This window comes from Rutidosis leptorrhynchoides, chromosome 5, assembly GCF_046630445.1.
Source record: "Rutidosis leptorrhynchoides isolate AG116_Rl617_1_P2 chromosome 5, CSIRO_AGI_Rlap_v1, whole genome shotgun sequence".
NCBI classification, from domain to species: Eukaryota; Viridiplantae; Streptophyta; class Magnoliopsida; order Asterales; family Asteraceae; genus Rutidosis; species Rutidosis leptorrhynchoides.
The window spans coordinates 237,425,393-237,451,875 of NC_092337.1; the positions used below are offsets into that span (position 1 = coordinate 237,425,393).

A 26,483-nucleotide genomic window follows, 5' to 3' on the forward strand; every position below is an offset into this window, starting at 1 on the left:
TGGTGATTCAGTGCTTGACGATTTAACGGTTTGAGTTTGGAACGTTTGATCGAAAACAGAAAATTTAAATAGGTAGTTCTTGGTGGCGTGTTGAGAAGTCTTGGTGGTTTGTTGTTGTGGAAAGTGAATCAAAGGTGGTGCTCCGGTGGTTTAATGGTGTCGATGGAAGGTGTTGGCGATAGAGGTGGTTCATGGTTGTAGGGTTGGCATTTGATAAAAAAATGTATGATGCGGGATGATGACAAGGTGGCGGGGTTAAGGTGGTTACTAATGGTCCAAGTGAGGAAGATGGTTGAGTTTTGTTTAGTGTTCCCAAGTTCAAACTCAATATTTGTATATATACATACAATACAGTGACTAATGATAATAATTAAAATAATATAATAATAATAATTAAATAACATGTGACTTAATATTAGCAGCCTCTGAATTCTTGTTGCTGACAATTCAATTCGGATAGTATATCGTAATCCGTTGATAATTAGTGGTCTATAAAAGTTCTCAGAAAAAAATTCCATATTTTTAAATTATGTATATTTATTTATTTTGGTCATTAAGGTATAAAATTCGATCATAAATTATTAAATAAAAATTACATCAACTGTCCCTCTCATTTATGTGTGAGATATAAAAAGTGTGGAAATTTATTAATAAGCTTCTAAATATATTTTTAATAAACCTAAAATTTATATAGCTCATATTCGGATCACCGTTTATTTTAAAATTACATAAGTTTACAATTAACTTGCTTAATATCAATCGGAACATCATACGAGTATTACAATCATTTAATATTTATTTTTAATATACTTTATTTATATATAGAGATATATTTTAAATAATAATTATTATAATATCCCATTTTTTTATTTTATTAATTTTTAATAACAACAATATATAATACTTCAAATTATATTTCACACATATCTATTTACAAATAGTCGTTTGTGAATCGTCAAGAATATTCGAAGGTCAATTGAATATATGAAAGTGTTCACAATTTTTGAGACTCAATCTAACAGACTTTGCTCATCGTGTCGAAATTATATAAAGATTAAGTTTAAATTTGATCGGAAATTTTTGGGTCGTCACAATATCAAAGTATGTTCAAAATATATTTACAACATTTTTAATACATTTTAATGTTTTAAGTTTATAAAGTCAGCTGGCCTCGTTAGTAACCTACAACTAGTTGTCCATAGTTATTTGTACAGAAAATAAATTGATATATATTATCTTGACCCAATCCACGACCCAGTGTATACACGTCTCAGGCTAGATCACAACTCAAAGTATATATATATTTGGAATCAACCTCAACCCTGTATAGCTAACTCCAACATTACTGCATATAGAGTATCTATGGTTGTTCCAAATAATATATATAGATGGGTCGATATGATATGTCAAAACATTTTCATACGTGTCTATGGTATCCCAAGATTACATAATATATTAGAATATATGTATTATACAATATAAGTTAGCTTGGATATGATTAATACAGATTTGTTACCAATTTTCACGTAGCTACAACAAGTAAAAATATCCAATCTTGTTTTACCCATAACTTCTTCGTTTTAAATCCGTTTTGAGTGAATCCAATTCATATGGTTTCATATTGAACTTAAGTTTATGAATCTATACAGAAAAGTATAAGTTTATAGTCAGAAATATAGGTTACAAGTCATTTTTGTAAAGGTAGTCATTTCAGTCGAAAGAACGACGTCGACCATTTTGGAAAACATACTTCCACTTTGAGTTTAACCATGATTTTTAGATATAGTTTCATGTGCATAAGAAAAATAATTTTCCCAGAAGAACAACTTTTAAATCAAAGTTTATCATAGTTTTTAATTAACTAACCCAAAACAGCCCGCTGTGTTACTACGACGACGTATATCCGGTTTTACGGTGTTTTTCGTGTTTTCATGTTTTAAATCATTACGTTAGCATATCATATAGATATAGAACATGTGTCTAGTTTATTTTAAAAGTCAAGTTAGAAGGATTAACTTTTGTTTGCGAACAAGTTTAGAATTAACTAAACTATGTTCTAGTGATTACAAGTTTAAACCTTCGAATAAGGTAGTTTTATATATATGAATCGAATAATGTTATGAACATCATTACTACCTTAGGTTTTGTGGATAAACCTATTGGAAATGAAAAAAATAGATCTAGCTTCAAAGGATCCTTGGATGGCTTGAAAGTTCTTGAAGCAGAATCATGACACGAAAACAAGTTCAAGTAAGATTTCCACTCGAAATAAGATTGTTATAGTTATAGAAATTGAATCAAATTTTGAATATGAGTATTACCTTGTATTAGAAAGATATCTTACTGTAAATAAGAAAGATTTCTTGAGGTTGGATGATCACTTTACAAGATTGGAAGTAAGCTAGCAAACTTGGAAGTATTTTTGATTTTATGAAACTAGAACTTATAGAATTTATGAAGAATACTTAGAACTTGAAGATAGAACTTGAGAGAGATCAATTAGATGAAGAAAATTGAAGAATGAAAGTGTTTGTAGGTGTTATTGGTCGTTGGTATATGGATTAGATATAAAGGATGTGTAATTTTGTTTACATGTAAATAAGTCATGAATGATTACTAATATTTTTGTAATTTTATGAGATATTTCATGCTAGTTGCCAAATGATGGTTCCCACATGTGTTAGGTGACTCACATGGGCTGCTAATAGCTGATGATTGGAGTGTAGTACATACATCTAAAAGATGTGTATTGTACGAGTACGAATACGGGTGCACACGAGTAGAATTGTTGTTGAAACTGAACGAGGATGTAAAGACCTCGACCTTATCCTCCCGGACGAAGTCTTCAACATTTGGTTCCATTGCGATAATCGACTCCATGTAAGGTCCTTAGTATGAGCTAATGCACAGTGGAAGACTTAATTCGTACCTGAGAATAAACATGCTTTAAAAAGTCAACATAAAGTTGGTGAGATATATAGGTTTGATGCTAGCAGAGTTATAACTATAGACCACAAGATTTCATGTTCATAAACATAATACACTCGCAAGTGTATGAAAAGCATTCCAAGCAGTGGGCACCCGGTAACTAGCCTTAACAAGAGTGTGTACCCCTGAGTTATAATATATGTGCACCGAATCAAGTGCGTTCCGTTAACCTCGAAGTACTAAACACCCGTTCTTCTAGTTTACTAGAACAACATCTGGGTGGGGGTGTAAAACCCGATAGATCTATCTTTAGGATTCGCGCCTACCAGTTCAGAAACCAATAGTTAAAGTTACCAAGCTAGGGGATTTTTGATTCAAACCCATGTAGAACGTAATTTTAGTCACTTGTGTCCATAACGTAAATCATTTATAAAAATAGCGCATGTATTCTCAGCCCAAAATATTTAAAGTTTAAAAGGGGACTATATACTCACCAAACTGTATTTTGTAGTAAAAATACATATAACACCATTGAACAAGTATAGGGTTGGCCTCATATTCACGAACCTATATCATTTATATATACATTAACACATAAAAATTTAATCGAATAAATTTATATATATGTAATTAGTCATATAAATTTTAAATTTATAAGTTTCCTTAATAATTTAAGTATATTCATTTTATATACAAAAATATTAATATCGTTAAGTTATATGTATCGAGTATAGTTGTCCTAGTTATTTGATAAATTAAATAAAAGTTATAAAATAATAATTTTTAATAATAATAATTATAAATGAATTATAATATTAAAATAATAATAATGTTAATGAAAATACTTATAATACCAATAATATTGATAATACTAATAAATAAATAAATAAATAAATAAATAAATGTTTATAAGTTAATAATAACATTGATAATCCTTATATTAATTCTTAATATTAATACTAATACTAATGTTTATAATAATAGTAATAAAATCATAAAATCAAAATAATAAACATAAAAATAATAATAACAATAATAATAATAATAAGAGATATCATACTACCTCAAGAGCTTTATCAAAAAAAAACAAATGTCTCAGACAAGACTCGAATCCATGACCACTCGCTCACAAACAAACGCCTCAAACCAATCATCCATCACTGTTTTTCCGTTTTAATGTATATAACAGGAAAATATATACCCGTTTTTCTGTTTTTCTTCTTTGTTAAACTCCACAGCAAATTTACTCCCGTTTTTGAGGAGTCCATCTACAACCTCGTGAGTCCAACAGATAATGGCCCACCCTAAGTGAACTCTCGGCCCACTACAATTATATAAGTCCGATAGTTAACACAAATTAGAATTCGGTATACCTATTTATCTGTTATTCTCTTTTTTTTTTATATATCGGTCGCATACAGCTGGAAGACACATGCCCACCAATCTGTTTCTCTTTTTCTCCTTTCGATCCTTAAATCATTGTGTTATCTACTTTTCGTGTATCAATTATTATTATCATCTCTCCTTAAATTTTCAATTGTTCAAGTTGTTTTCGAGAAGAATTGCAAAACAGGAAACAGAAGGACCTGCAAGTGGCGGTTAATTCGAAGGTGGTGGCGAATAAGATGGAGATTCGTGGGTGGTAAACATGGTGTAGAGAGAAAGGGAGAGTTAGAGAGAGAAGTGGTTGTGGGTGGTCCTCATGGTGACGGTTGGTGATTGGGATGGTGGTTCTCGAATGAGAGAGAGAAGAAAGAGAGGCTATTGTGAGGGTGGTGATTTGTCGTTGGGTTGAAGGTAGGTGTTCATGATGGTGGAAATGATAATCGACGGTGGTGTTATATGTGTATGTCGAGCAAGAATAGTTGCAGGAGGTAGTGACCGGGGTGTTTGATGATAGTGGTTTTGTAGGTGTTTGCACGATGAGAGGTGATGGCGAGTGGTGGAAGGTTGTTGTAGTATCTGTTTACGTTTGACAGAAATCGAAAGGAAGAAACAGTAGGCGAGCTAAAAGAGAAGAAAAGAAGAATGATGATAGTTCTAGTTTTCTAAAAAAAAATTTTGTTTTTAATTCCTATGTCAAGCAGGTTCAATCAATATATAATAGAGTTTGATAGCTGTAGTCAATTGATTGGAACGGTAGTCTTGGCTTCTTGTGTTAGTTTAATCGACATAATATTCGATCCAAAGAGAGGAAAACAGAAAAATGAAAAAAAACAGACAGGGATGGATAACAAACACGAGTTTAAATTGATTTTATATATTATGAATTAATAATTGATAAATATAATACATTACTAATAATAATATTAATAATACCATTATAAAAAAAATTTAAAATAATAATATTTAAAACAATGATAATAATTATTATTTTTTTTTTTTAACAATAATGTTAATATTAATAAAGATAATAATATGAATTTTAAGAGTAATAAAGATAACTTATTTATTCTATTTATTATTTTTTTTTAATTGACTAAAGGTATTTAATTAATTCCAAATTATCATATATCTATATTTATATATATATATATATATATATATACATATTTGTTATACATATTTGTTCGTGAATCATCAGGCTTGGTCATAGGGTAACTAGTTATCCGAATAGAGATTTCAAATTTTCTAGACTCAACATTAAAGATTTTGCTTATCGTGTCGGAAACATATAGAGTTTAAGGTTTAAATTTGGTCGGAAAATTCCGGGTCGTTACAGTACCCACCCGTTAAAGAAATTTCGTCCCCGAAATTTGGTAGAGGTTGTCATAAATAACAATAGGAATATTTTCATGACGAATATGAGATGATAATGGAGTTTTATCATTATTGAGGAATATAAATAAAATAATTCGATCATGTGAAGCGCACGAGCGAAGTTATCACAAAAGAGTGAAATGAGTGAATATGGAATTGTTTTAACTGATGACGTGATTTGAATTGATTTCCGGATTTTAAGAAATTCAGGGAAAATCTTACGTAATAAGATTTGGTTTTTCGGCGATCAGAATCTTCTTTGCTTTAATGCAGCAATCTATTTCGATTTCTCTGTCGGATATTTTTTTATAAATCCATTCCTTCGTTTCCTTATTTTCCACAATTCATATCTTCTTACCTTTCTCCTTAATTCCTACTTTAAGACATTCACCAATATACTCCATCCCATTCTGATTTTTGATATATTCTTAATTTTCATATCTGCCATTCTTCTCTTTCTTCTACAACCAGAAAAATCTATTTACTTCTATCACATACTTTCGTGTTTATAGTGTTTCCAGTTATTCCCTGTCTCTATATTACTTTCTGCATCGATATACACGGTTTGAAATTTTTGAGGTTATTATCGAGCTTTATATTTTTCATTATTTTTCGGAGGTTCATGCTTTCGTTTCCTCCTCCTGACTTCGAGTCAAGCGAGTAATGGTCCGGAATTCGTAGGTATAAGATTCAGAATGAACATAGCTAATGTTCTCAGAAAGGAATGGTAATGGTATGATTTTTGATTTGTCAAATTACCAGAATATCCAGGAAAATAGAACTATCAAGATGATTTGTTCTTAATACGTTTCGGAATTGGATAGAATGTAAGGGCCGTGTAACATGGCACATGATGACGGTACTGTGAATCATCACATTCCATTAGAAACTTAACATGACTTACTGTAATATAATGAAGTTGATCAAGTTTCATTATACTATACTAATTCATGCATCAGTTCCTAACACTACTTCAAAACATTCATATTTTAAATTCGGGGGTTTCAGAATTTAGAAACTAACACAGTTTCTTTTATGATGTGATACAGATAGCGCGAGAAGATAGATAATTTCCGATAAGAATAGTTATTAAAATATCTTCAGAAACATTGAGGATATTTATAATGAAAGATATGATAATATCTTGGAACTTCTAATGCCGAAGGATGATGATGAAGAATAGTGTCAGCAAAGGTTTTAGAGTAAAGAGTAGGGTATGTACTAAAGATTTCAGCAGGCACTGAATCTTTTAAATTCTTTGAAGTCAAACTTATTCTTTGTGATTTGTCCACGGCTTACTTCATAGTTTCACATAATCCGCTTTTTGATACTAAATTTTCTATTGAGTGTTTTCAATACTCCGTTCTTTATCATCAACTTTTGGCTATTAAGACCATCTACAACATGCTGCTTCGTCAGCATTCTCAAAGTTAACGGATCTGGGTCATCGGTTAATAAACTGAGGTGGTTTCAGGAGAATTGTGTTTTTAGATGGTTAAACGCTGATGATGGAATATAAAAGATTCTCTGGTAACGATAGCGAAAGAATAACGTGTATATATCGAAACTAACCTTTCTAAGAAGTCGAGGTTAACTTGCTGGAGCTGTGACAAAATTGGCTAATTTGAAAAGGGATTGTGAGGTTGTTTTTGCTAATAAATGATAAGGAATTCGACGCGGATACGTTTTGACAATAATTTTTGGTTTCGAAAGTTTTTCAGGTGCATAATGTATGCATAAATCCTTCTTCCGTAGACGAGGTGCGGCTGGTTCAACTTCTCGATTGAGGTGTTTTCAAGAATCATGAAAGATTTGAACGCGAATTGTAATTGTCGAGGTACAAATGAGGTTTAGGATAAAATCAAGTGGCAAACTTGAAGAATTGTTTAGTTTCATATGTTATAATCAATATTTTAATTCATTTTAATTGTCCCAAAGTTAGCAGTCTAATAGTGCGATTGTCCAATGGTTCAATGGTTTAACAGTTCAATATATTCATATATAATTTAATACATATAATTAATACGTATCGTGACCCGTGTACCGGTCTCGGTGTCGATCACAACTCAAACAATATATATATTTTGGAATCAACTCCGACCCTGTATAGCCAACTCCCACCTTCACATATAGAGTGTCTACGGTTGTTCCGAAATATATATATAGATGGGTCGATATGATAAGTCGAAACCTTGCATACGTGTCCCGTTATTTATAGTGCGTAAAAGTAAATAACAGAAATTAAATGACGATAAATAAAATTGCGAGAATGTAAATTGCGATAAATTAAATGTTAATCAGTTAGCTGGGAACAGTTAGCCGGAACAGTTAGCGTGAAATCCTATCACAATTCCAATTAATTAATTCGTTTGTTTCTAACACTTTTTATTTTTGTCCAATGTTTTCTTCGTTATGCCACTTGTTGGATTCTGATAGGTCAAAATCCAAATATGAAATTTGAATAGAAATGGTTATTCTGTGGTGAACGGATACGTATATCGGTAGTTGTAAGTAGGATAGTAAATGATCGTTGAATCAGATTCGAAGAATGTACAGTGTAACTTATTAATGTGAATTCTAAATATTCCTCGGGTACTACCCACCCGTTAAAATATTTTCATCATTAATAGTTTATACGAAAGAAATTTTTAATTACCATCTTTATGAAAATATACTTTCATTTATATTTTCTTCAGATGTAATCATAGATTTAATGAGTCAATAAGATATTAAACTCATTTGATTTATCGTTAATACTAGATTACATAGTCTCTAAAGCATTAGAGATTACATAATTGTCATGTCGAACGAAGGTAAATGAGGTAGAACAATACGTAGAACAAAATTAATCGATGTAGAACGATATGTAGAACAAAGATCATACTCGAAATACAGATGGTAATATTGAGGCGTGTGATGTTGATATCCGAGGTACAGATTGTGATGTTGAGGGTTACGACGCGGTTGTGGTTTAGGGTAATAGGGGTACTGTCGGTGTTGATGATGGTGGTACGGATTATGCTGCTGATGCTGCTGCTGGTGTTTGCAACCTTCGCACCATGTTCTCCAAAGCCGTCACACGAGTGCGAAGTTCGTTAATTTCTGCTAGTACGCCAGGATGATTGGCGGTTGGGGTGAGCGAATGGACAAGATCCGAAATATGGGATATGATATAATCGTGACGAGATACTCGAGAAATGAGAGAGAAAATGGTTTCCCGAACAGGTTCGCCGGTAAGTGCTTCAGGTTCGTCGTCAATAGGGCAATTCGATGGGTGAAAGGGATCACCTTCTTCTTGTCTCCAATAATTTAGTACACTACGAACCCATCCCCAATTCATCCAGAATAGATGATGGGAAATTGGTTGATCCATTCCAGTGACGCTCCCTTCGGAGTCCGAATGGAAATCCATATCAGCGTAGCTGTCGAAGTCGGAGGAATTCGAACTGGACGCGTAATTCATCTTGTATAGTCGGGGAATGAATTTTTTTGGTTTGGGTTAGATTATTGGAGTTGGGTTTGATATTCTTCAATACATAACTTACATATGTATTTATAATACTCAAAATCCCGTGAATTGCGGAGAATCTTTGAAATTCGTCAGGCAATGTCTATAGCAACAGATACGCTAGGATACGAATTTTGTCTATACACTATCAATGCAGTAAATGCAGTAAGACGTGTTTAGACTAGGAACGGTAAGCAGATAATTTCCTAAGGATGATAAGTAGATGATTTCCGACTATAAATGATAAGCAAAACTTTTGACATGTAGACACGGTCAAAGTCCAGACTCATTAATGTATCCTATCAACTACTAGTCAGACACACTAATGCAAGACCTGGTTCACTAAGACCACCGCTCTGATACCACCTGTAAAGACCTCGACCTTATCCTCCCGGACGAAGTCTTCAACATTTGGTTCCATTGCGATAATCGACTCCATGTAAGGTCCTTAGTATGAGCTAATGCACAGTGGAAGACTTAATTCGTACCTGAGAATAAACATGCTTTAAAAAGTCAACATAAAGTTGGTGAGATATATAGGTTTGATGCTAGCAGAGTTATAACTATAGACCACAAGATTTCATGTTCATAAACATAATACACTCGCAAGTGTATGAAAAGCATTCCAAGCAGTGGGCACCCGGTAACTAGCCTTAACAAGAGTGTGTACCCCTGAGTTATAATATATGTGCACCGAATCAAGTGTGTTCCGTTAACCTCGAAGTACTAAACACCCGTTCTTCTAGTTTACTAGAACAACATCTGGGTGGGGGTGTAAAACCCGATAGATCTATCTTTAGGATTCGCGCCTACCAGTTCAGAAACCAATAGTTAAAGTTACCAAGCTAGGGGATTTTTGATTCAAACCCATGTAGAATGTAATTTTAGTCACTTGTGTCCATAACGTAAATCATTTATAAAAATAGCGCATGTATTCTCAGCCCAAAATATTTAAAGTTTAAAAGGGGACTATATACTCACCAAACTGTATTTTGTAGTAAAAATACATATAACACCATTGAACAAGTATAGGGTTGGCCTCATATTCACGAACCTATATCATTTATATATACATTAACACATAAAAATTTAATCGAATAAATTTATATATATGTAATTAGTCATATAAATTTTAAATTTATAAGTTTCCTTAATAATTTAAGTATATTCATTTTATATACAAAAATATTAATATCGTTAAGTTATATGTATCGAGTATAGTTGTCCTAGTTATTTGATAAATTAAATAAAAGTTATAAAATAATAATTTTTAATAATAATAATTATAAATGAATTATAATATTAAAATAATAATAATGTTAATGAAAATACTTATAATACCAATAATATTGATAATACTAATAAATAAATAAATAAATAAATAAATAAATGTTTATAAGTTAATAATAACATTGATAATCCTTATATTAATTCTTAATATTAATACTAATACTAATGTTTATAATAATAGTAATAAAATCATAAAATCAAAATAATAAACATAAAAATAATAATAACAATAATAATAATAATAAGAGATATCATACTACCTCAAGAGCTTTATCAAAAAAAAACAAATGTCTCAGACAAGACTCGAATCCATGACCACTCGCTCACAAACAAACGCCTCAAACCAATCATCCATCACTGTTTTTCCGTTTTAATGTATATAACAGGAAAATATATACCCGTTTTTCTGTTTTTCTTCTTTGTTAAACTCCACAGCAAATTTACTCCCGTTTTTGAGGAGTCCATCTACAACCTCGTGAGTCCAACAGATAATGGCCCACCCTAAGTGAACTCTCGGCCCACTACAATTATATAAGTCCGATAGTTAACACAAATTAGAATTCGGTATACCTATTTATCTGTTATTCTCTTTTTTTTTTTATATATCGGTCGCATACAGCTGGAAGACACATGCCCACCAATCTGTTTCTCTTTTTCTCCTTTCGATCCTTAAATCATTGTGTTATCTACTTTTCGTGTATCAATTATTATTATCATCTCTCCTTAAATTTTCAATTGTTCAAGTTGTTTTCGAGAAGAATTGCAAAACAGGAAACAGAAGGACCTGCAAGTGGCGGTTAATTCGAAGGTGGTGGCGAATAAGATGGAGATTCGTGGGTGGTAAACATGGTGTAGAGAGAAAGGGAGAGTTAGAGAGAGAAGTGGTTGTGGGTGGTCCTCATGGTGACGGTTGGTGATTGGGATGGTGGTTCTCGAATGAGAGAGAGAAGAAAGAGAGGCTATTGTGAGGGTGGTGATTTGTCGTTGGGTTGAAGGTAGGTGTTCATGATGGTGGAAATGATAATCGACGGTGGTGTTATATGTGTATGTCGAGCAAGAATAGTTGCAGGAGGTAGTGACCGGGGTGTTTGATGATAGTGGTTTTGTAGGTGTTTGCACGATGAGAGGTGATGGCGAGTGGTGGAAGGTTGTTGTAGTATCTGTTTACGTTTGACAGAAATCGAAAGGAAGAAACAGTAGGCGAGCTAAAAGAGAAGAAAAGAAGAATGATGATAGTTCTAGTTTTCTAAAAAAAAATTTTGTTTTTAATTCCTATGTCAAGCAGGTTCAATCAATATATAATAGAGTTTGATAGCTGTAGTCAATTGATTGGAACGGTAGTCTTGGCTTCTTGTGTTAGTTTAATCGACATAATATTCGATCCAAAGAGAGGAAAACAGAAAAATGAAAAAAAACAGACAGGGATGGATAACAAACACGAGTTTAAATTGATTTTATATATTATGAATTAATAATTGATAAATATAATACATTACTAATAATAATATTAATAATACCATTATAAAAAAAATTTAAAATAATAATATTTAAAACAATGATAATAATTATTATTATTTTTTTTTTTTTAACAATAATGTTAATATTAATAAAGATAATAATATGAATTTTAAGAGTAATAAAGATAACTTATTTTTTCTATTTATTATTTTTTTTTTAATTGACTAAAGGTATTTAATTAATTCCAAATTATCATATATCTATATTTATATATATATATATATATATATATACATATTTGTTATACATATTTGTTCGTGAATCATCAGGCTTGGTCATAGGGTAACTAGTTATCCGAATAGAGATTTCAAATTTTCTAGACTCAACATTAAAGATTTTGCTTATCGTGTCGGAAACATATAGAGTTTAAGGTTTAAATTTGGTCGGAAAATTCCGGGTCGTTACAGAGGATGTAATTGTAAGCATTTTTGTTAAGTAGAAGTACTTTGATAAGTGTCTTGAAGTCTATCAAAAGTGTATGAATACATATTAAAAAATACATATAAATACATTTTAACTGAGTCGTTAAGTCATCGTTAGTCGTTACATGTAAGTGTTGTTTTGAAACCTTTAGGTTAACGATCTTGTTAAATGTTGTTAACCCATTATTTATTATATCTAAAGAGATGTTAAATTATTACATTATCATGATATTATGATTTATTAATATATCTTAATATGATATATATACAATTAAATGTCGTTACAACGATAATCGTTACATATATGCCTCGTTTTGAAATCCTTAAGTTAGTAGTCTTGTTTTTACATATGTAGCTCATTGTTAATATACTTAATGATATCTTTACTTATCATAATACCATGTTAACTATATATATATATATATATATATATATATATATATATATATATATATATATATATATATATATATATATATATATATCCATATATATCCATATATATGACATCATATAGTTTTTACAAGTTTTAACGTTCGTGAATCACCGGTCAACTTGGGTGGTCAATTGTCTATATGAAACCTATTTCAACTAATCAAGTCTTAACAAGTTTGATTGCTTAACATGTTGGAAATACTTAATCATGTAAATAACAATTTCATTTAATATATATAAACATGGAAAAGTTCGGGTCACTACAGAAGATGCTACAAAAAAATCAAAAATCTCTGAAAAACTACAGTTCCATGCCTTATCCAATAGGACTCAGCTTACACTTATCAGAAAATCAACTCATCATCGATGAATTGTCATACGACATGAGTGCTCTTGAAACAGAACATTCGCATCTCATTGATAAGTTAACCAGTGAACAAAGAAATGCTTACGACAAAATTATAACAGCTACACAAGAAGAAAGAGGTGGTGTGTTTTTTTTTGTATGGTTATCATGGTACAGGAAAAACGTTTCTATGGAACACTTTATCTACAGCATTACGTAGTAAAGGAGAAATAGTTGTGAATGTAGCATCAAGTGGTATAGCTGATTTGTTATTTCCTGGAGGCAGAACTGCTCATTCAAGATTTTGTATTCCTATCAATCCAACTGACGAAAGCTTCTGTCATATTTTGCCGAATAGCAACTTGGCTGATTTAGTACGTAAAGCAAAATTAGTTATATGGGATGAAGCCCCAATGGTGAAAAAAATTTGTGTAGAAACATTAGATCGAACATTAAGAGATATTTGTCGTTCAACAGATCCTAATAGCATGGAGAAACCGTTTGGAGGTAAGGTTATAGTCTTTGGCGGTGATTTTAGACAAATCTTGCCAGTTATTACAAAAGGAAAACGCAAGGATATCGTAGCCTATCTGTTGGTACACGTTACAGGTCTATGACTTACAGTAAACATGCGTCTATCTGTTGGTACATCAAATGAATCAGATATGGAACATAGTAAAAATGTTGAAGAAATTCGTGAATTTGTTGATTGGTTACTCAAATAGGTAATGGTGAGGTAAATCCAACGGAAGATGGGATATTTGAGATTGAAATGTCTGAATATGTGTTGGTCAATGATGTGGAAGATCCAATCGGATCCATTATTTCATCAGTATATCCAGACTATTTGAATAACCTAGGAAATCCGACCTATTATCAACAACGTGCAATTCTTGCACCCACTAATGAGATTGTTGACATAATAAACAATAGAATGATGGAGTCACTGGATGGTGAAGCAAAATCTTTTTTAAGCTCTGACAGCATATGCCGATCAGAAAGAGATTCTCACTTTAATAGTGAGTTGTACACAACAGATTACCTAAATAGCATCAACCTTGGTGGTTTACCATAGCACAATCTTATTCTCAAAGTAGGTGTACCTGTAATGTTGGTAAGAAATGTCGATCAAGCCGCTGGATTGTGCAATGGAACTCGACTGCAGATTATTGAGCTAACAGATAGAATGATAAAAGCTAAAATTTAACTGGTACACACGTTGGCAAAATTACTGCTATCGCACGAATGTTAATTGTTCCATCTGATAAGAGAATTCTATTTCGCTTTCAAAGAAGATAGTACCCAATATCTGTTTGCTTCGCAATGAACATTAATAAAAGTCAAGGGTAATCTCTCACGCATATTGGTTTATTCTTTCCAAAACCAGTGTTTAGTCACAGTCAGCTTTACGTCGCACTCTCAAGAATTACATCCAAAAAAGGACTAAAAGTCCTCATTTTAAACAAGGAGAATGAGATTTCAAAGACTACTAAAAATGTAGTGTTCAAGGAGGTACTCCAACACATATAGAAACAGGTTCGAATTGAAATTATTATATATTATAAATTTCATTACAATAATGATACAATTATTCAATTCAATTTGTAAACAAACACAATTACTAATTAATAATATATATTATCATGTTATTATTTGCAGGTAAGGGAAACATTGTTGGAGATTGAAATTTTCTTCTATGTTGCTTCTTTTAGAATATATGAATATTGCATTACTTTTGGTTGTAAGATTGTGAAACTTTTTGTTAATATTTTAAATCAACCGTGCAATGCACTGGCTATTGAGCTAGTTATGAGTATTTCCATGTAATATATTAGTCTCGGATGAGTCCGAGACAATATCATGTAATCTTGATTAGTTAAGACATTAGTTACACAGTACATCGGATAAATCAAAAGACCCACATATACAATACGTGTAACTACAATAGCGGTATCGTGGGTCATGATTGAGTCTTATACAATACGTGTATACTATGTTTTGATTATTACAGGGTGATATTTTGAATTATATACGTACTACTAACATTGGACTACTAATTGTGGACTACTAACGTTGGACTGCTAACTTGACAACTTAAATTGTCATCACATAAATAAAAATAGGATGTGAATATATTTCTATCATACCTTAATATATATATGTATACATTTGTTATAGGTTCGTGAATCGACCCGTGGCCAAGTCTTACTTTCGACGAATTGAAAATCTATCAAAGCGAGTTATAGTCCCATTTTTACTACCTAATATTTTTGGAATGAGAATACATGCAGTTTTGTAAATGTTTTACAAAATAGATACAAGTACTTCAAATTACATTCTATGTTGGATTACGAATACCGAATATCATGCCTTTTAGCTTGGTAGCCTAAGAATTAGAGAACTGGCCCCTAATTAACGCGAATCCTAAAGATAGATCTATCGGGCCTAACAAGCCCCATCCGGGTTACAGATGCTTTAGTACTTCGAATTATTATTACAGATGAGAGGATTCTGTTTTAGGGATATTCTATATGCATCTTGTTTGAAATGTCCTGTTCATATGGATTATAAACGTTCTATATTAATTGATTTCATTGCGAGGTTTTGACCTCTATATGAGACCTTTTTCAAAGACTGCATTCATTTTTAAAACAACCATAACCTTTATTTTATCAATAAAGGTTTCAAAAGCATTACGTAGATTATCAAATAATGATAATTTAAAATATACTGTTTACACACGACCATTACATAATGGTTTACAATAGAAATATATTACATCGACATATGTTTCTTGAATGTAGTTTTTACACAATATCATACAAACATGGACTCCAAATCTTGTCCTTATTTTAGTATGCAACAGCGGAAGCTCTTAGTATTCACCTGAGAATAAACATGCTTTAAACGTCAACAAAAATGTTGGTGAGTTATAGGTTTAACCTATATATATATATATCAAATCGTAACAATAAACCACAAGATTTCATATTTCAATACACATCCCATACATAGAGATAAAAATCATTCATATGGTGAACACCTGGTAACCGACATTAACAAGATGCATATATAAGAATATCCCCATCATTCCGGGACACCCTTCGGATATGATATAAATTTCGAAGTACTAAAGCATCCGGTACTTTGGATGGGGTTTGTTAGGCCCAATAGATCTATCTTTAGGATTCGCGTCAATTAGGGTGTCTGTTCCCTAATTCTTAGATTACCAGACTTAATAAAAAGGGGCATATTCGATTTCGATAATTCAACCATAGAATGTAGTTTCACGTACTTGTGTCTATTTTGTAAATCATTTATAAAACCTGCATGTATTCTCATCCCAAAAATATTAGATTTTAAAAGTGGGACTATAACTCACTTTCACTGATTTTTACTTCGTCGGGAAGTAAGACTTGGCCACTGGTCGATTCACGAACCTATAACAAATATGTAAATATATATCAAAGTATATTCAAAATATATTTACAACACTTTTAATACATTTTGATGTTTTAAGTTTATTAAGTCAGCTGTCCTCATTAGTAACCTACAACTAGTTGTCCAACGTTAGATGTACAGAAAAAAATTGATATATATTATCTTGAATCAATCCACGACCCAGTGTATATACGTCTCAGGCTAGATCATAACTCAAAGTATATATATTTTTGGAATCAACCTCAACCCTGTATAGCTAACTCCCTCATTACTGCATATAGAGTGTCTATGGTTGTTCCAAATAATATATACACATGGGTCGACATGATATGTCAAAACATTTGCATACGTGTCTATGGTATCCCAAGATTACATAATATATTAGAATACATGTATAATACAATATAAGTTAGCTAGGATATGATTAATATAGATTTGTTACCAATTTTCACGTTGCTACAACAAGAAAAATTATCCAATCTTGTTTTACCCATAACTTCTTCATTTTAAATCCGTTTTGAATGAATCAAATTGCTATGGTTTCATATTAAACTCTATTTTATGAATCTAAACAGAAAAAGTATAGGTTTATTGTAGGAAATATAAGTTACAAGTCGTTTTTATAAAGGTAGTCATTTCAGTCGAAAGAACGACGACTAGATGACCATTTTAGAAAACATACTTCTACTTTGAGTTTAACCATGATTTTTGGATATAGTTTCATGTTCATAAGAAAAATATTTTTCCCAGAAGAACAACTTTTAAATCAAAGTTTATCATAGTTTTTAATTAACTAACCCAAAACAGCCCGCGGTGTAACTACGACGGCGTATGTCCAGTTTTACAGTGTTCTTCGTGTTTCCAGGTTTAAATCATTAAGTTAGCATATCATATAGATATAGAATATGTGTTTAGTTGATTTTAAAAGTCAAGTTAGATGGATTAACTTTTGTTTGCGAACAAGTTTAGAATTAACTAAACTATGTTCTAGTGATTACAAGTTTAAACCTTCGAATAAGATAGCTTTATATGTATGAATCGAATGATGTTATGAACATCATTACTACCTCAAGTTTTCTGGATAAAGCTACTGGAAATGAGAAAAATGGATCTAGCTTCAAAGGATCCTTGGATGGCTTGAAAGTTCTTGAAGCAGAATCATGACACGAAAAACAAGTTCAAGTAAGATTTCCACTTGAAATAAGATTGTTATAGTTATAGAAATTGAATCAAAGTTTGAATATGAGTATTACCTTGTATTATAAAGATATCTTACTGTAAATAAGAAAGATTTCTCGAGGTTGGATGATCACTCTACAAGATTGGAAGTAAGCTAGCGAACTTGGAAGTATTCTTGATTTTATGAAACTAGAACTTGTAGAATTTATGAAGAACACTTAGAACTTGAAGATAGAACTTGAGAGAGATCAATTAGATGAAGAAAATTGAAGAATGAAAGTGTTTGTAGGTATTTTTGGTCGTTGGTGTATGGATTAGATATAAAGAATATGTAATTTTGTTTTCATGTAAATAAGTCATGAATGATTACTCATATTTTTGTAATTTTATGAGATATTTCATGCTAGTTGCCAAATGATGGTTCCCACATGTGTTAAGTGACTCACATGGGCTGCTAAGAGCTGATCATTGGAGTGTATATACCAATAGTACATACATCTAAAAGCTGTGTATTGTACGAGTACGAATACGGGTGCATACGAGTAGAATTGTTGATGAAACTGAACGAGGATGTAATTGTAAGCATTTTTATTAAGTAGAAGTATTTTGATAAGTGTCTTAAATTCTTTCAAAAGTTTATGAATACATATTAAAACACTACATGTATATACATTTTAACTGAGTCGTTAAGTCATCGTTACTCGTTACATGTAAGTATTGTTTTGAAACCTTTAGGTTAACGATCTTGTTAAATGTTGTTAACCCAATGTTTATAATATCAAATGAGATTTTAAATTATTATATTATCATGATAATATGATGTATGAATATCTCTTAATATGATATATATACATTAAATGTCGTTACAACGATAATCGTTACATATATGTCTCGTTTCAAAATCATTAAGTTAGTAGTCTTGCTTTTACATATGTAGTTCATTGTTAATATACTTAATGATATGTTTACTTATCATAATATCATGTTAACTATATATATATCCATATATATGTCATCATATAGTTTCTACAAATTTTAACGTTCGTGAATCACCGGTCAACTTGGGTGGTCAATTGTCTATATGAAACCTATTTCAATTAATCAAGTCTTAACAAGTTTGATTGCTTAACATGTTGGAAACACTTAATCATGTAAATAAAAATTTCATTTAATATATATATAAACATGGAAAAGTTCGGGTCACTACAGTACCTACCCGTTAAATAAATTTCGTCCCGAAATTTTAAGCAGTTGGAGGTGTTGACGTATCTTCGGAAATAAGTGCGGGCATTTCTTCTTCATCTGATCTTCTCATTCCCAGGTGAACTCGGGTCCTCTACGAGCATTCCATCGAACCTTAACAATTGGTATCTTGTTTTGTTTAAGTCTTTTAACCTCACGATCCATTATTTCGACGGGTTCTTCGATGAATTGAAGTTTTTAGTTGATTTGGATTTCGTTTAACGGAATAGTGAGATCTTCTTTAGCAAAACATTTCTTCAAATTTGAGACGTGGAAAGTGTTATGTACAGCCGCAAGTTATTGAGGTAACTCAAGTCGATAAGTTACTGGTCCGACACGATCAAAAATCTTGAATGGTCCAATATACCTTGGATTTAATTTACCTCGTTTACCAAATCGAACAACGCCATTCCAAGGTGCAACCTTAAGCATGACCATCTCTTCAATTTCAAATTCTATATCTTTTCTTTTAATGTCGGCGTAGCTCTTTTGTCGACTTTGGGCGGTTTTCAACCGTTGTTGAATTTGGATGATCTTCTCGGTAGTTTCTTGTATTATCTCCGGACCCGTAATCTGTCTATCCCCCACTTCACTCCAACAAATTGGAGACCTGCACTTTCTACCATAAAGTGCTTCAAATGGCGCCATCTCAATGCTTGAATGGTAGCTGTTGTTGTAGGAAAATTATGCTAACGGTAGATGTCGATCCCAACTGTTTCCGAAATCAATAACACATGCTCGTAGCATGTCTTCAAGTGTTTGTATCATCCTTTCACTCTGCCCATCAGTTTGTGGATGATAGGCAGTACTCATGTCTAGACGAGTTCCTAATGCTTACTGTAATGTCTGCCAGAATCTTGAAATAAATCTGCCATCCCTATCAGAGATAATAGAGATTGGTATTCCATGTCTGGAGACAACTTCCTTCAAATATAGTCGTGCTAACTTCTCCATCTTGTCATATTCTCTTATTGGCAGAAAGTGTGCTGATTTGGTGAGACGATCAACTATTACCCAAATAGTATCAAAACCACTTGCAATCCTTGGCAATTTAGTGATGAAATCCATGGTGATGTTTTCCCATTTCCATTCCAGGATTTTGGGTTGTTGAAGTAGACCTGATGGTTTCTGATGCTCAGCTTTGACCTTAGAACACGTCAAACATTCTCCTACGTATTTAGCAACATCGGCTTTCATACCCGGCCACCAAAAATGTTTCTTAAGATCCTTGTACATCTTCCACGTTCCAGGATGTATTGAGTATCTGGTTTTATGAGCTTCTCTAAGTACCATTTCTCTCATATCTCCAAATTTTGGTACCCAAATTCTTTCAGCCCTATACCGGGTTCTGTCTTCCCGAATATTAAGATGCTTCTCCGATCCTTTGGGTATTTCATCCTTTAAATTTCCCTCTTTTAAAACTACTTGTTGTGCCTCCTTTATTTGAGTAGTAAGGTTAGTGTGAATCATTATATTCATAGATTTTACTCAAATGGGTTCTCTGTCCTTTCTGCTCAAGGCGTCGGCTACCACATTTGCCTTCCCCGGGTGGTAACGAATCTCAAAGTCGTAATCATTCAACAATTCAATCCACCTACACTGCCTCATATTCAGTTGTTTCTGATTAAATATATGTTCAAGACTTTTGTGGTCGGTATATATAATACTTTTGACCCCATATAAGTAGTGCCTCCAAGTCTTTAATGCAAAAATAACTGCGTCTAATTCCAAATCATGCGTCGTATAATTTTGCTCGTGAATCTTCAATTGTCTAGACGCATAAGCAATCACCTTCGTTCATTGCATTAATACACAACCGAGACCTTGCTTTGATGCGTCACAATAAATCACAAAATCATCATTCCCTTCAGGCAATGACAATATAGGTGCCGTAGTTAGCTTTTTCTTCAATAATTGAAACGCCTTCTCTTGTTCATCCTTCCATTCAAATTTATTCCCTTTATGCGTTAATGCAGTTAAGGGTTTTGCTATTTTGGAGAAATCTTGGATGAATCTTCTGTAGTAACCAGCCAATCCTAAAAATTGACGTATATGCTTCGGAGTTTTTGGGGTTTCCCACTTTTCAACCGTTTCGATCTTTGCCGGGTCCACCTGGATACCTTCTTTGTTCACTATGTGACCGAGGAATTGAACTTCTTCCAACCAAAATGCACACTTTGAAAATTTAGCGTACAGTTTTTCTTTCCTCAATAGTTCTAGCACTTTTCTCAAATGTTCTTCGTGCCCTTGATCAATCTTTGAGTAAATAAGTATGTCATCGATGAAAACAATGACAAACTTGTCAAGATATGGCCCACACTCTCGGTTCATAAGGTCTATGAACACAGCTGGTGCGTTAGTCAATCCAAACGGCATAACCATAAACTCGTAATGACCATAACGCGTCCTAAAAGCAGTTTTTGGAATATCATCCTCCTTCACCCGCATTTGATGATATCCAGAACGTAAATCGATCTTCAAATAAACAGACGAGCCTTGTAGTTAATTAAATAAGTCGTCGATTCTCGATAGTGGGTAGCGGTTCTTGATGGTAAGTTTGTTCAAGTCTCGGTAGACGATACACAACCTGAATGTACCATCTTTCTTCTTGACAAACAAAACAGGAGCTCCCCACGGTGATGTACTTGGTCGAATGAAACCATGCTCTAAAAGTTCTTGTAATTGGCTCTGAAGTTCCTTCATTTCGCTAGGTGCGAGTCTGTATGGAGCACGAGCTATTGGTGCAGCTCCCGGTACAAGGTCTATTTAAAATTCAATGGATCGGTGTGGAGGTAGTCCCGGTAATTATTTCGGAAATACATCGGGAAATTCTTTTACGACAGGAAAATCATTGATGTTGTTTTCTTCGGAATTGACTTTCTCGACGTGTGCTAGTACAGCATAGCAACCTTTTCTTATTAGTTTTTGTGCCTTCAGGTTACTAATAAGATTTAACTTCGCGTTGCTCTTTTCTCCGTACACCATTAAGGGTTTTCCTTTTTCTCGTATAATGCGAATTGCATTTTTGTAACAAACGATCTCTGCTTTCACTTCTCTCAACCAGTCCATACCGATTATCACATCAAAACTCCCTAACTCTACTGGTATCAAGTCAATCTTAAATGTTTCGCTAACCAGTTTAATTTCTCGATTCCGACATATATTATCTGCTGAAATTAATTTACCATTTGCTAATTCGAGTAAAAATTTACTATCCAAAGGCGCCAATGGGCAACTTAATTTAGCACAAAATTCTCTACTCATATAGCTTCTATCCGTACCCGAATCAAATAAAACATAAGCAGATTTATCGTCAATAAGAAACGTACCCGTAACAAACTCCGGGTCTTCCTGTGCCTCTGCCGCATTAATATTGAAAACTCTTCCGTGGCCTTGTCCATTCATGTTCTCCTGGTTCGGGCAATTTCTAATAATGTGGCCCGGTTTTCCACATTTGTAACAAACTACATTGGCATAACTTGCTCCGACACTACTTGCTCCACCATTTCTCGTTCCGACACCATTTGTTCCTTTTGTTCTGTTAACCCCTGGTCCGTAGACCTCACACTTCGCCGCGCTATGACCAGTTCTTTTACACTTGTTGCAAAATTTGGTGCAGAACCCCGAGTGATACTTTTCACACCTTTGGCATAGATGCTTCTGATTGTTGTTGTTGTTGCGGTTGTTATTGTTGTTGGGATGATTCTTGTAGTTGTTGTTGTTGTTGTTGTTGTTGTTGTTGTTGTTGTTGTTGTTGTTGTTGGGCCGTTTGTTGTAGTTGCGATTGATGTTGCGATTGTTGGGATAGTTGTTGCGATTATTGTTGTAATTGCTGTTGTTGTTGTATTGGTGATTCTTATCACCGTTTTCCTCCCACTTTCTTTTGACTTGCTTCACATTGGCCTCTTCAGCTGCCTGTTCTTTAATTCTTTCCTCAATCTGGTTCACTAGTTTGTGAGCCATTCTACATGCCTGTTGTATGGAGGCGGGCTCGTGTGAACTTATATCTTCTTGGATTCTTTCCAGTAATCCTTTCACAAACGCGTCGATCTTCTCTTCCTCATCTTCGAACGCTCTCGGACACAATAGGCACAATTCTGTGAATCATCTTTCGTACGTGGTAATATCAAATCCTTGGGTTCGTAATCCTCTAAGTTCTGTCTTGAGCTTATTGACCTCGGTTCTGGGACGGTACTTCTCGTTCATCAAGTGCTTGAATGCTGACCACGGTAGTGCGTAAGCATCATCTTGTCCCACTTGCTCTAGATAGGTATTCCACCATGTTAACGCAGTACCTGTGAAGGTATGCGTAGCGTAATTCACTTTGTCCTCTTCTGTACACTTACTTATGGCAAACACCGATTCGACCTTCTCGGTCCACCGTTTCAATCCGATCGGTCCTTCGGTTCCATCAAATTCCAAAGGTTTGCAGGCAGTGAATTCTTTGTAGGTGCATCCTACACGATTTCTTGGCCGTTAGCTGCATTGCTAGATTCGGAGTTATTGTTGGTATGTAGCGCAGCCTGTACTGCAGCTATGTTTGCAGCAAGAAAGGTACGAAATTCCTCTTCGCTTATATTCATGGTTTGTCGAGTAGTCGGTGCCATTTTCTTCAAATAGTCAAATGAAACAAGTTAATCATACAGAATATTAAGAGTAGTCAATAGTATCTCGTAGCATAATATAAACTCATTTATAAAAGCTTTTTCTTCATATTAGCATTTTATAAGTTTAAATTCGGGTAGTACCTACCCGTTAAGTTTATACTTAGTAGCTAATATACAATTCAACTACTACAATTCTATATGAAAAACTGGTTATAATAATATTTCGCGTTCAAACTTTTTCACAATATTTTACAAACTTACAATACCGCTTATTTTACATATAACATGAAATATAGCACACAATAACTTTGATACAAGATAGTTGTGAAGATAATTCTAGCTAGTACACAAGTCGTTCAGCAAAGGCAATAAAGACAATTAATTCATACGTCCAGAAACAAGTCATGCATTCTGGTTTTACTAGGACTACTTCCCATCCTTGGTCTTGTGGAACATAACCGTTATGGCCGTTGATAAGACAGCGTGTTGTAACGTCGTCAAAGGGACGAGGGTTACGTAATGTCCAACAGTCCCGTAACAATCTAAAAACCTTGTTTCTCACCCCAACTACTGAGTCCGTCACTTGTGGGAACATTTTGTTTAATAGTTGTAGCCCGATGTTCTTGTTCTCACTTTGGTGAGAAGCGAACATTACTAACCCGTAAGCATAACCTGATTCTTTATGTTGCATGTTAGCTGCTTTTTCTAAATCACGAAGTCCTATATTCGGATATATTGAGTCAAAATAATTTCTTAACCCGTTGCATAAAATAGCATTTGGGTTCCCCGCAATATATGCGTCAAAGTAAACACATCGTAACTTATGGATTTCCCAATGTGATATCCCCCATCTTTCGAACGAAAGCCTTTTATAAACCAAGGCATTCTTGGAATGTTCTTCGAATGTCTTACAAACTGATCTCGCCTTAAATAGTTGTGCCGAGGAATTCTGACCGACTCTAGACAAGATTTCATCAATCATGTCTCCGGGTAGGTCTCTTAAAATATTGGGTTGTCTATCCATTTTGTGTTTTTATACTGTAAAATAGACAAGAGTTAGATTCATAAAAAAATACTTATTAATACAAGCAATTTTTACATATATCATAAAGCATAAGCACACTATATTACATATATTACACCACACGAATACAACTATCTTATTACGACTCGCTCGTTTCTTCTTCTTTGGTTTTGGTTCGTTTTGCCAAGTTTCTAGGGATATATGATGTTCCCCTAATACGAGCAGTCGTTTTCCACATTGGTTTAGAAAAACCTGGTGGTTTAGAGGTTCCCGGGTTATTGTCACAACTTAAGAAATACGGGTGTTGACGATACATATAAAGTTCATCGGGTTTGGAATCAAATTTCTCTATTTTTATGCCCTTTCCCTTATTGTTCTCTTTTGCCTTATTGAATTGTGTTGGGGTAATTTCTATAACATCATCGGAATCCTTGTCGGGATCCAATTCATCGGAGAATTAGTAATCCTCCCAATACTTTGCTTCCTTGGCGGAAACACCATTGACCATAATTAACTTTGGTCGATAGGTTGAGGATTTTCTTCTACTTAACCATTTTATTATTTCCCCCACTGGTTCTATTTCTTCTTCCGGTTCCGATTCTTCTTCCGGTTCCGATTCTTCTTCCGGTTCCGACTCTTCTTCCGGTTCCTCTTCGGGAACTTGTGAATCAGTCCACGAATCATTCCAATTTACATTTGACTCTTCATTATTATTAGGTGAGTCAATGGGACTTGTTCTAGAGGTAGACATCTATCACATAATATCAAACACGTTAAGAGATTAATATATCACATAATATTCACATGTTAAAAATATATAGTTTCCAACAAAATTTGTTAAGCAATCATTTTTCAAGTAAACACGGTCGAAGTCCAGACTCACTAATGCATCCTAACAAACTCGATAAGACACACTAATGCAAAATTCTAGTTCTCTAAGACCAACGCTAGGATACCAACTAAAATGTCCCGTTCATATTGATTATAAACGTTCCATATTAATTGATTTCGTTGCGAGGTTTTGACCTCTATATGAGACGTTTTTCAAAGACTGCATTCATTTTTAAAACAACCATAACCTTTATTTTATCAATAAAGGTTTCAAAAGCATTACGTAGATTATCAAATAATGATAATCTAAAATATACTGTTTACACACGACCATTACATAATGGTTTACAATAGAAATATATTACATCGACATATGCTTCTTGAATGCAGTTTTTACACAATATCATACAAACATGGACTCCAAATCTTGTCCTTATTTTAGTATGCAACAGCGGAAGCTCTTAGTATTCACCTGAGAATAAACATGCTTTAAACGTCAACAAAAATGTTGGTGAGTTATAGGTTTAACCTATATATATATATCAAATCGTAACAATAGACCACAAGATTTCATATTTCAATACACATCCCATACATAGAGATAAAAATCATTCATATGGTGAACACCTGGTAACCGACATTAACAAGATGCATATATAAGAATAACCCCATCATTCCAGGACACCCTTCGGATATGATATAAATTTCGAAGTACTAAAGCATTCGGTACTTTGGATGGGGTTTGTAAGGTCCAATAGATCTATCTTTAGGATTCGCGTCAATTAGGGTGTCTGTTCCCTAATTCTTTGAGTGACAAAGATAAAAATATAAATATATGTATATAATTCAATTATCATTATTATTATTATTATTATTATTATTATTATTATTATTATTATTATTATTATTATTATTATTATTATTATTATTATTATTATTATTATTATTATTA

At 33.1% G+C, this 26,483-nt stretch overlaps 1 protein-coding gene across 1 annotated transcript; it reads left to right on the forward strand.

Moving 5' to 3' along the window:
• The first annotated feature begins 13,172 nt into the window (after positions 1 to 13,172).
• On the forward strand, positions 13,173 to 14,282 carry LOC139849307 (uncharacterized). Its single transcript, XM_071838967.1, has 3 exons — positions 13,173 to 13,293; positions 13,385 to 13,816; positions 13,933 to 14,282. The coding sequence occupies exons 1-3, from the start codon at positions 13,173 to 13,175 to the stop codon at positions 14,280 to 14,282; spliced, it is 903 nt and encodes a 300-aa protein (XP_071695068.1).
• Positions 14,283 to 26,483: the final 12,201 nt, after the last annotated feature.